General features: G+C 33.2%; 1 protein-coding gene across 4 annotated transcripts; it reads left to right on the top strand.

The window, feature by feature from the left end:
* Positions 1–5,238: 5,238 nt before the first annotated feature.
* Positions 5,239–12,713, top strand: LOC128171078 (uncharacterized). 4 transcript variants are annotated; one of them, XM_052836835.1, is made up of 5 exons: positions 5,239–5,421; positions 5,994–6,053; positions 9,975–10,070; positions 10,659–11,103; positions 11,451–12,713. In XM_052836835.1, the coding sequence occupies exons 3-5, from the start codon at positions 10,047–10,049 to the stop codon at positions 12,620–12,622; spliced, it is 1,641 nt and encodes a 546-aa protein (XP_052692795.1). In that variant the 5' UTR covers positions 5,239–5,421; positions 5,994–6,053; positions 9,975–10,046; the 3' UTR covers positions 12,623–12,713. The 4 variants fall into 4 exon arrangements, with proteins under 4 accessions (XP_052692795.1, XP_052692793.1, XP_052692794.1 ...); XM_052836836.1 differs by lacking the exon at positions 5,239–5,421 and adding an exon at positions 5,610–5,628; XM_052836833.1 differs by lacking the exon at positions 9,975–10,070 and having other exon boundaries at positions 5,240–5,421.
* Positions 12,714–12,960: the final 247 nt, after the last annotated feature.

Raw genomic sequence — 12,960 nt, 5'->3', positions numbered from 1 at the left:
AATATTGGCGTTTTAGGGGCATAATTTTATAGATTTTGTATACCATACAAGCGTCTAAATAACTCATTTTACACAAAATTCGAATTACATAGAAGCTTTTTTGGTTAACGACGATAAAACCAACTTTCTGGATAAGCTGCTGTATATTTTTGGGCAGTTCGGACGGTCCGATACACTAAAATCGGGTCGCTGTTTGATGTTCTACGAAATTTCAGAGGAAATATGGGCTAATTTTGTTTGCGCCATTGACAGCAAAATAAGAGAGGTGCCGGCCACAAAGGCTCATTGTTGGTGATTTCTAATCTACACACATCGATAGAACGCCGAAAAACTCCACTTTATCACAGGTCCTTGAGGACAGGGTCGACCCCCCCCCCCCCCCCAAGATTATGGACCCCCGGGACTTTATTATTATTTTTTATTAAATTACTAGTATCCTTTTATGACACATTTCTAATCTAATTTATTCATCCATTGCCCAAAATTACATAAAACAAACATTTTTGGAAAAAAATCAGACCCTCTGTACATATAATATGTACAGAGGGTCTGATTTTTTTTCAAAAATGTTTGTTTTATATAATTTTGGGCAATGTATGAATAAATTAGATTAGAAATATGTCATAAAAGGATAATTTAATAAAAAAGAAAAATTAAGTCCCGGGGGTCTATATATTTGGGCGGGGAGGGGGGGGGGGTCGATCCTGTCCTCAAGCACCTGTGCACTTTATGACTTAAAACACATTGTCCTTCAGGTTGCACACCACTATTAATTTTTACTATATATATGCTTACCAAAATTACGCAACTGAAGATACGGGTAGCAAGTTTAAAACAAACTTCTGGGAAAATTCCTCTTTACAACTTTTAAAACAATTGTTCTTAAGGAAAATAGTGTTGTGATACCTACAGCGACCTAAGTAAAATCCCGGACTGCACGAAATAATCATGACGATGCCAGACTTAAAGTCTCACAGGAGACGATTTGGCTGTTTCTTTTAGCTAACGTACTTTTGTACATTAACACTAATTTAGTGAATTTTACTAACTGTTCATAATCAGTTTATTAATTAGTTAAAGAAAGATGTTAATATAAACAATAAAATGCTTTCTCTGATGATTCATGCGGGTTATGAAGGTAGCGATCATTGCAGGAAAAATTTACATAACCCGCTAACGCGGTTTATATGTATTTTTCCTGCAATGTCGCTACCTTCACATCCCGAATGAATCACCAAAGAAAGCATTTTATTGTTTAAATAAATGTAGAATTTTGCTACTTTATATCATGTGCGGATCTAAAAAGGGGTGGCTCCACACCCTTCGGAAAATTCTAACTTTATATGAAAAATCATGTACAATGACTATACAAAAATTAGGCATCGGACCCCTTCCTTCGGCAATCAAAATTACCCTTCAAAACTTTCAGGATCCGCGCATGTATAATATCTATCTGACTCACGTATAGATGTGTGGCTTTTGAGAGATTAGCAGTTAACCAGTTACATGTAATATTTTTTTGTGAACGCATAAATCTTTGTTACTCTAAATATGGGAGTAAAAGAAGTTGCCTCCCTTAATCTTATTCGGCATGCCACAAAATACAACTTCATGATAAAACGAAATTACACTCAAATCAATACAGATTCAGTACTAGGAATACTAATAAGTACATGTAATAGAGCCAAACTTTGTACTCCTGGTTACCATGGTGACGCATTGATACTGGTTCTGCATGGCTACAGATACGTGTATATATATATGCGCGGATCCAGAATTTTCGGGGGGCGGGGGGGGGGGGGGTGTTCGACGGTTATTCAAATATTGGTTTTTATTTTTTCAATCATATGATAAACTATTTCAAATTTGTATGTGCATTTGTATCTTGACATATTTATGTATATGGTGTTTAACATAAATATATAGAAGACACTGTATTGAATGTATGGAAACATACATAATTATACATATATATATACATATATAATATTTAATTGTTCATATCTGTCTTAGCTCTTTCAATCATCCAGCTCTTTCCCTCTTGTATATGTTTATTGAATGTTTTATGTTCATTGGATGTTGTATGTCAACAGTCTTCATGTTGCCCCTTGAGGGCCCTTAATCGGTTAATAAAGAAATTGAAATTGAAAATTGATATTGTATAATCGATGCATGGGGAGGGGGGGTACTTATTAAAGTCAAATGCATGAAGTCAATAAAGATTTCTTGACTTTTATTAGACTCTAGAGCAATAATATGAACTTATTCAATAAAAACATCATTAATTTTGTCGGACTGTGTTTTGGTCAGTTTAGCTAGTACTGATTTGGAATGCCCGGAAGTGACCCGCAATTCACTAAAGTGGTAATATCATAAGAACCCCTGTAAAAATCGCTACCTCAAAGATAGAAATATTTTGGGACATGCATAGATCTGTTATCTGACATATGATCTCCTTTTTGTTGATACCAAACAATCAACTATAAACTTGTTTTTCACATATTTTTCAACTTAGTAATAAAAAGTGATTCGGAATACCTTCCAAATGACTGTAACTAAATAACAATATATATTTACACTCCTACAAAGAAAAACTTGAGGTTTTTCCTAGTGGTCTTTTAGTTACAGATAAAAACTAACAAACAAACAAACAAACAAACAAACTAACAAAACAAAACACAAATGCTTAAATTTAAGCTCATAGAAAAGCAAGTTCATTTAGAATCTTCAGATGCTTTCGATGCGCGGATCCAGAATTTTTTCCTGAAGGGGGAGGGGGGGGGGGTCCCGAGAGATATTTAAGTTTGCGGGGGATTCCGAGGCATATCTCGGTAATATATATAGATACACATATATCTACATAGGAGAAGGCATTATAAATATTGGCAACGAAATGTTTTAATAAAATCATAACTATATATCGGAGGGAGGGGATGTTGCTATGCAGTGGTTTCCCTGTAGGATATATATTCCTGGCTATTTTTAGATTCTATGAAATCTATAAAAAGATAAAGTGAAATACTCATGAAACCCAAAATATATAGAATTTTTTCCTTGGAAAAAACCCAACAAACCCCAATAGTTTATAACATTAAAAACATATGTAATAGCTAACGAATTATATCTAAAACGTTTAGGTAGAACTGATGATGGGTAACTTATTGACCCCACCTCCTTTAATTTAAGGTGGCTCTATACACCACTTTTTGATGACGCAGTACGCAAAAAAGTAAATCTGGAAACATGCATTTCCGGTACTGGCTGATTTAAACTGAGGTGAATTGTATGGGAACCGCTATTTTGAAAAATTTGTTAAATGGATAGATTTAATTTGATAATTGGAAAATTCATTACATACAAGTAATGTGGTATGTGACACCTTCACGTTGTGTGGTATTATTTATCGAAATAAACAATAAAATCAAGTATAAATTTTTAAAGACCGTAGCGCAGTGGGTTAGTGGGTTGACTACAAACCAGTAGGTCATGAGTTCGATTCCCGTTGAGAACAATAAATTTTTTAACTTTCCAAAAATTTCAAAAACGTATTTTTTGGTTGAATACCGTGAAAGAAAATTCTAAACAGGTGAAAATAATTCAATTATAATATACTTTAATGCACATTAATATCGACACCTAACGGAGATGAGAGGGTTGCTTTGAATTTCTCTCATGTTGGGATACATATAAATCCTATTAGTCTAGTCAATGTTCTCCTTTATTTATTTGACTTAGTTTTGCATTAAAGCGAATATATTCACTTATACAGGGCAAAGTCTATAATGAAATATGTATGTATTTATCATTCCAACATTATATTTAGGAAATTTTCTTCAACTCAGAAATGAAAAGTCCCCAAGGTGTTTAGGCCTTGGGACTTAGGAACGATAACCCTTACATGAGGAACTTTCATACCAAATAAAATTTAAGATATTTTTTGTGTTTATTTGCAATGGTTTTCATTCAATTTTTTTATGTCACATTTATTAAAATACATTTTCTTATAACATCAAGCAACTTTTTCAGATGATTTGTCAACAGAGTAAGAAAATATGAAAAAATATGTTTTGGGGAAATACTAAAAAAAATTGCAATAATAACATCTTTGAATGTTAAAAAGTGTTATATTTTTTTTTATGTGTCCGAAGAAAATATCCATCATATGACAAAATAATTTCTCTCAATTTGTTGATAGCTGTCTTTTTAAAAAATATTTTACAAAAACACGAAAAAACATTAAAAAATTCTTTAAAAATACCTATAGTATCCCTATCGTCATTTTAATATTTGATAAGCATATGTTTTGTGGTCTTCTATTGAAAATTGGAATAAACTGTGGGTGTATAGAGCCACCTTAATAAATGATCTGTAGTGTTTACAGATACCTAGCTGAAAGTCTACCTTTACCTGGCTTAACCCTCTAGCTGTCAGACTGTTAAACATTAATCAGATTGTGTGTAGGTGTTAAAGGGAAATTTTGTTATCTTCTTCATTTATGGCATTTCGAATCTTCACTCCGAAAATATATCCGTTTTGAAAATAAGATATTAGACAGATTGTCTGTATTCCGCATATAACAGCAACAATATCGTTGAAGAAGTAAAGAATTAGGATAAATGTGCTAATAAAATTAAGTTACAAATGAAATGCATCAGCGAGCGCGTGAACGTACTTAAAGCATTTAAAAATTACACAATACGCGTGTATATCAAAACCCATATTGTACACGTGTGGTTACCCCCCCCCCCCCCTAATTTCTGTACACGAATATTCTCTTACGTCGATCGTAAATAGAGTTTGGTGTTTAAATCGGGTATAATGTTTCGTTAGATAAAAAAACAATTACTAAATACTGTAGGCATACTATAGTTAGAAGCTAAGATTATTGGATAAAGGCTTTATCTTAAATCGCAAGAGGAATATGTATACTGAAAAGTCCAACCAAATAAAAAAAAAGATAAAAAATGTTGTATATATATTTTTTTTACATTTTCAACTATACCCATTATACTTTCCGCCTTATTAGATATTCTTTCACATGCAATGTTATCTCTATATGCAACAGTGAAGGTATACATATAGACTAGAGCAATGCATTTCCAACAACTGTTTCTAAATGTCTATTATATTACGGCAACCAAGCAGCATAACGCCGCCCATTACAGACATATACCCGGGGATGAACACAGAATGAGATATCTCGATAATCCCAGGCTACCTGTGCATGCATGCACCTTGACACACATTTTACAAAGACTCCTGGGGATTTCATTGGAAGCTATATTTAAACCATTATTCAGAAGCCCTAACCCGGAAGTTTCTTCAGGTACTTTGTAGTATTTGGAATTTGGATTTAAAACGAAACAACGATTTATTTAATACATCACCCTCCTAAAAAAAAAGCACAACGAGGGACACAAGGTAAGACCGAATAATCCTTGTCCTTGTCCCTTAGGTATGGAAAGAAGGTCATATTGTGGTGTGGGGGAGGGTGGGGGAGGGTGGGTTGCAACAACATTAAAATCTCTTGTATATATATAAGCCCGCCTTTTAAAACCTGCGGGTTTTCCCTCTTGGTTTTAGTTATTCAAGTGTTATATCTAATCATTGCTTAAAGGAATGTAAGAGGTAATGTAAAACAATAATAAGATTACTCTTTAAAAAGCTAATAACTTTTTAAAAAATATTATGTGTGTGTATGAGAGAGAGAGAGAGAGAGAGAGAGAGAGAGAGAGAGAGAGAGAGAGAGAGAGAGAGAGAGAGAGAGAGAGAGAGAGAGATAACAGAGAGATAACAGAGAGAGAGATAACAGAGAGATAACAGAGATAGAGATAGAGAGATAACACAGAGAGAGATAACACACACACACAGAGAGAGAGAGAGAGAGAGAGAGAGAGAGAGAGAGAGAGAGAGAGAGAGAGAGAGAGAGAGAGAGAGAGATTATACACAGAGAATAACAAAAGTTGAACAACCTTGTTTACTAATACTTTTAGATCTACGTGTAACTGATCGATGACGATGTTATGAAACCTCCGAAAATGGAAGATTATCAGGTATGAAATTGTTCTGTCCAAGACGTAATATGTAATTGTGATTTAAGGTTATATGGGGCACCTGTCGATACTAATGTGGATAAAAGGATGCTATAATCAAAATGCGTTCACTATTTTAAAATTTTGAAATTAAACAATATTTGACCAGAAAAATATATTCATATTTTTTCTGGAAAGGGAAATATTATGAAAGACCTGGCGGGAATCAAACTATTGATTTGCAAATTCGTTGCTAGCACTCAAACCCATTGTGCTATATACTCTGATAGGTAACCATTTTGGAGGTAAACAATTACATAAAATTTTACTTGATTTTATTTCGATAGAAAGTATATCACAATATGCATGGGGGTGTCCCATACAACCTTAATTGTGATTTAAGATTTACGATGGGATTCTAAAAGTAAGATCCCATTGACCGAGATGTACAGTCTTCCATGCACTTTATCTAAATGTGCTGATCTATCAATTTTAGAAATGAAAATCAATAGTATTGATCTGTCTGATTAACATTATATAAATTCAACACGTGTAAAACTGATAACAACCAACGGTAGAATCTCTCTGTCCAAAAGGCAAAGTTTCGCTGTAATCAGAAGGATTCATAAGTACATGCTTATAGAACAGAGTAATCAAAGAAAATAAGTCGCTATTGAATCGTGCTGTCCCCTCTGTTAGAATCGATATTGCGGTAAATTAAAAAAAAACCCAACAAACTTTCATAGCATTTTGAAACATGAAAGAAAATGCTAAATGTTTTTTCCAGAAATGGTGGAATGATATTATTCACTGTAGGAAAGCCGATGACCGTGATATATATTCGGTCATCATTCGCAAAAACTTTAATCTCGTACAACAGCTTTATTTCCTTAATTTTAAGTAAGTTGTGATAGGCAATAGCAAGTTTTCATAAGTGTACATTCATTTTATATTGGAAGTTACACAGACATGCTAACGAATGAAAAAAAAATCTTGAATGAAAATTTCAATTTAACCGATCAGCTTGTCCGACATGTTTTGATGACTGTGATATATATATATTACAGTCATAGGCTTTCTCCCCGTGAGTATTGTGTATAATCTGGTTTTTAGTTCATTGTGAGAGAGGAGGGTGTGTGGGTTAATTAATTTATATGACGTTACAGAACACATAACACTTGAGTAGTTTCTAAGATATGACCAGAATAACATTTCTTCAAATATGAAAGTGTACTCTAAATATGCAAACACTTCAGGATAAGTTGATAAGTGTGGGGGAGCTGTCAGATCAGTCACTACATTGTTTACACGGGCGCTTGTGTCTGGAGTAAAGATTCCTCCTATAATCATAAACACGACACGGTGATTTTTTGTAATATGGTGGGAAACATTTATGACAGGAGCAAGTGTCTGCGATAATCAACATTGTAAAATTAAATGTTTACTTAATTGTAAGATGCGAAAGCCTTTCTATAACACGTGGCCATATTTTGTATGTGTTATACTTATAGAGCAGCGGATTCATATGGTTATTTTTTCAGTTTCAATTAGTATACGTAACTGTTTTAATAACTCATAAATTAATGAATTTATCAACGACAAGCATTGGTTTTTAGTTTCATACATATTTATTTCCAAAAATAAAAAAGGTTCCTATGTTTGTTATTATTACCAGAATAATACATTAACATTACACACATTCAGACAAAAAAAAAAAAATCAAAATTTTTATCATCTGGTTCCATAGCAACGGAGTAGTGAAGAGGTCTGTCCCTTCCACGTTGAGAAACAACGATACCTCATGCACTGTAAAAACACAATTCAAATTTAAAATGAAAAAAAAACCTTCCTTGGGTGTCTTTTAAAGAAACAGATCGTACGGCATATCAATTTTCTTCATTTCTTTGAACGCATGGAATGACTCTGATTATTAAATATCCACGATGACACATTTTGTCTGTTTTTTTTCTCCAAGTTAAAAAATAAATGTCTTCCTTGGCTGGTATTCAGAACTACGAAACCTGCAGAATTGACAATGCACTAATAAAAAAAACCCTTTAGTTGGCTGCAAGGGTAGAGATGATGTCACGGGCCTTCTAATAATATGTACAACGCACGTAACAGTCATTTTACGGTTCCCGCGTCGGTCAAAATATCAATTTGTCCTTTGCTTATTTACGATCTAAAGTTAAAATATATTACAACATGACAAATAATTTCATAGAAAGTTCAAATACGGCAATTCATGTTAAAAAAAAAAAGATGTACGTAGCAATAACGATGTTTGATATTTCAAAAAAAGATATTTTTTATAATTCTTATCGGGTTGCAAAATCCTCGCATGTCAACATAGTTATGTTACATGTTTACATAACTATATATCATGTCAACATATTTATTTTGCATATCGACACGTTCAATAAAAAATAAATTGCACTGAACAGTTATTAAAACGTTGCTACTGTATACAAAAAAGTTGACGACAGAAGGTTATATTATGTACAAAAACTGAGTAGAATCTGATACAGATGTAATTAACACAATTCAATTAATTCAGTTTATTTACTGAAACCATTAGAATGGTACATGAGGCACAATGCAAGCCTTACATATACAATTATATATATAAGTCAGAGAACACATAAGTACAATCTAAGTAATATATAATTATATATACCTTAGTCAAGGTAATATAAGTGAGATATAAGTGAGATTCATTTCAATACTATATATGAAATATGTATTAACAAAATGGCGGAGAATAGACAGCGTCTTATATTTTCTGAATAAATAAACAAAGATTTTACAACAACTTTTCATTACACATGTAAACATTAACACAATTTTACAACAACAATTGCCTAAAACATATTTCCTATCTAAAGCAAACTGGACGTGTCTCCAAAGGCCTATTACAAACACATAAGCCACAGTTAAATGGTAACCTTACGTGTTTTACATTTAACCCCAACCACCACTCCATCATTTTACAGTAAATACTAAATTAATGCACCGATTCTAAACATTTTTTATGCCAATGTATAGGGGAGGGGGACATTGACCATAAGCTTTCCTACCCCACCACACATATAAAACCAATTATATATTTAGATTTAGGTTTTTCATGCTAAAGGATTTTCCAGTTTTTCTTTCGTTTCTTTTATTTCAAGAAGTAAAGTATACGTTGCCTGCCAAAAATATAGTGTATAATGTCTTAGGTTCTAAAATAGAAAAAAATTAACTGCACGTTGAATGTGACAGAACAAGCTTAGGGTTACAACTACCTGTATTTAATTGTTGCAGACTTAGGCATGGCCTCTTGCACTGAATACACATATAGCAGCATTGGTGACAGTCAATGTGTTGGCATAAACATCTCTGCATACAATTAGTCCTTTTAAATCCTTTGTTGGAAAATGCCATGTTACAGTAGATTATCATGGTGTAATTCATAAATGATATAGAATGGCGGGTTGTAAAAAAAAATCCACCCCCCCCCCCCCCCCCCCACAAAACCCCCAAAAACCGGAGCTTTAGGGAAAAAAAATCTACATTTAGAACAACGGTAGCAGATGGACATTAGTCTTTAACCATATACATGTATTTGGATTTTAAATATCTATAGATATTGAAAAAGTGAAGCAGAACTGTACCTTTGTTTATTTTTCATAGCAAACATAACTGCCAAAATTATTCCCAAGCTTTATTTTCTCTGGACATGGAAATAATAGTGAAATGTATATATATCTTATGAAACATTAGACTTCTAACAAAATTATAAATTTACACATTCGTAGGATGCAAGTTTTGTTAATATTATTAATCCAGTATTTTTACAGAGGGTACGTATAGGTATTTTACTGTCGATTTTCCAGCATGCAGCTAATAGTAGATAAATGATCATTTATTAAACAAATTCCACTTAATTTTTTTTTTATTCAGGAACCAATAGTCAAGTTTTAACGAACTCTTGCAAAAAGAATCACCCTTCTTTTCTTCTTACCAACCTTTGAAATGACGGATCGCTGTAAAAGAAAGGTACGCTAGGATGACGTGTACTGTGAAATCAAAAATATAAAAGTACGAATTTTACATAAAAACTTGACGTAGAAATTTTTTTTACAAATTTATAGTGATCAATCGATATTTTTGATATTCTATTTCATAGAACACAAAATACACTTTTTAAGGAGAAATTTACGGACGGAGAGCTGTTCGATTATTCGATAAAGTTCGATTGAAAAGAAAGTTCTAAGTTTAAAGGCATCTAGAATCAATTATCACACTAAAAAAACCCAATGGAGCATGACCCCCCCCCCCCTACCCACCACCCCTTCAAAAATCCCCCAAATCCAACTAAAACACTTATGAATTTAAATCCATCCATCATCAATTATTTAATTTATTTATCACCCTTCATGAAATGAAAAATTAGGAATAAACCATTAAGTGAAAGAGATGATACAATACAATACAAACGCATTCATCAAAATATATAATTTTTCAGGCTTTGAATACAAGAATTTGCTTGGAAAAAACTATATACTTCAAATATACAATGTACTTTTTGATTTCCATTACAAATGCGATCATAATTATAACTTTTTATTTCTATTTTCTTTTAAGGTAGTAAAACCAAGATTTTCAGAAACTTGTGGCGAAAATATTGAAGTCGAACTTGACTCTGCAAAGAATCCCGTCAAAGCAAAATGGAAATTTTCGAACTCGTGTGGATTGGCCTTTTCTGGTTTCTCTTTGTTTAACAACCGGAGGTATGAAGTCATCTTTAGCGGAAGTGGACACGCGCGGATAGGATTCACACAGACCGATCCTGATCACTTGTTGGACATTCAGCAAGCTGTGAAGAATAATCAGATTTTGTTTTTGTCGGATGTTCGCTATCACAAACGACAATGTGTTGTGGATATTATGAGGAGGGTTGGGATCAATGGTTCCACATTCGAGACCAAATATAAGAATGACAATCCACAAACTAAAGAACTTCTACCCTCTTACGATGTTTGGGCAGTCATTTGTCTCAAGTTTGGAGAAATAACAGCGGAAATAAGAGGTAACTTCCTATATTGACGATTATAAATATCATGTGATTTATATATATATATATATATATATATATATATATATATATATATATATATATATATATATATATATATATATATATATATATATATATATATATATATATATATATATATATCTCTGTGATATATTTGGCAACAATTTTCATCGCGGGAATCTTTCATTCTTTAGATCATTGAACAGTAATGACTATTCTCTTTTTATTAAGGGCAATTTTTTCACAACATTATAATTTCTCATCTAAATTGAAAAATAAAGTATTGCACACGATCATCCGATATTCTAATAATAAACTAGCACGTTATTTCATTACAGACAAGGAAAACCAAACAACCTTGAAATTCCATAGAAAAAGCGAAAGAAATGTGAAGCATACGGACTTGAAAATTTCCCTTACCTCACCTGTTCCATTAGCTTATGCATGCTTGGAAAACACTATAGGTACAGGCGAGAGCATCCTCGTTAAAGTAGAACACATTAATAAAGATGAAAAACCACCGAATTCATTTCATCTCCGCGTAGGACTGACAAACAAAAGGCCACTGTCAAATTCAGTATTAGACTTTTCCCCTTCTTTATGTATAAAAATTGAAAAGGATGAATGTTTGGGCGATTTATTCGTGTGTATTTCCAGAAGAGGACATTTTCATGTATGCAAAGACGAATCTTGTATAGATACAAAAGCACTTCCCCCGGGCATGGATCCTAAATTACCTATGTACGTGTGCTTTGAAATTTTTCGTGTCCGAATCGAGTTAATGGGAACCTTGTACTGTAAGCATTCAGATGCCATGCAGTATCCTAAAGATCCATCGCAAGAAAATGAGTCTTTTTATGCCATTGTTGAGATGATTCAAAAAGTCGACGAGGACATACGAACGGGAAAAATTACTCCGGAGGTCCAAAAAAAGTTTACTGAGGGCCTTACAGATTATGCTAACCATATTTCAGTCAGAGATCGGTCAAAATCGGTTTATCAAATGAAAGGAGCTGATGAATACCTAACACCCACCAGCACAGGTCCAATCAAGGGCAATAAGACGGATATGTTTACATTGAAAGATGTTTGGGAGAAGCTGGAAGACATCCAAAAAAGAATTAAGGATCAACATTTAGAGAGACATCAGGACTGCAAAAAAATATTGGAAGCCATCGAGTTTTACTGCGAAAAAATCACTGGAGAAAGAAAGGAGAAAGAAATGAATAGCGAAGTCTTCAAGAATCATCTCAGAAGCACGTGTGCAGGTTTCATTGCGAATGTAGACTGCTTTCCACTTTGTGACCACTTACTGCAAACTGGCATATTCCACCAACATCAATACGAAACTATTCTGGACGAACATAGACAAAATCGACAAGAAGCTCGTCGGTCTTTGTTTAGTATTTTGTTGAAGAAGGAATACACACCAGAACAACTTCGAAATCTATGGGCGGCTTTTAGGGATACAAAGCAGGAGACTTTACTTCCCAAACTCGGTTCATCGTAACTATTTAAAACCTCAGTTAAGAATTTCTTGTATATTGTATTGTTTGTTTGTTCCTAATTTTGCTTTGGATGAAAGTCTAATAAATTCAAAGGATAAGTCAATTTTTTCTGAATGCTTTTTTGTTTATATTCCCGATTTGTTGACAATCAACAAAGGTAATGTGTTCATTGTTAATAAAAATAATCCTCTAACAACAGGACATCACTTTCAATAATTGTATGACAAGTCAACATACAAGTCTAACAAGTCGACAAGATATTTCTAACGGGAAGAAATAATATCGGACAGGACAAGCTATTATATATTCTAAAGAGACAGCATACCATCTAATCATTTAC

Source organism: Crassostrea angulata, chromosome 2 (assembly GCF_025612915.1).
Source record: "Crassostrea angulata isolate pt1a10 chromosome 2, ASM2561291v2, whole genome shotgun sequence".
Taxonomy (NCBI): domain Eukaryota; kingdom Metazoa; phylum Mollusca; class Bivalvia; order Ostreida; family Ostreidae; genus Magallana; species Magallana angulata.
The sequence above is the reverse complement of the archived record's forward strand: the minus strand, read 5'-3'. Positions and strand labels throughout refer to the sequence as shown.

What these genes read in the sequence shown, in the direction of transcription:
- LOC128171078 (XM_052836833.1), top strand. Translation starts at nt 6,024, where the DNA reads ATGAAACCTCCGAAAATGGAAGATTATCAG. An exon ending in CGAAAATGGAAGATTATCAG is followed by an intron (nt 6,054 to 10,658) that starts GTATGAAATTGT and finishes TTTTCTTTTAAG; the next exon opens with GTAGTAAAACCAAGATTTTC. An exon ending in AATAACAGCGGAAATAAGAG is followed by an intron (nt 11,104 to 11,450) that starts GTAACTTCCTAT and finishes ATTTCATTACAG; the next exon opens with ACAAGGAAAACCAAACAACC.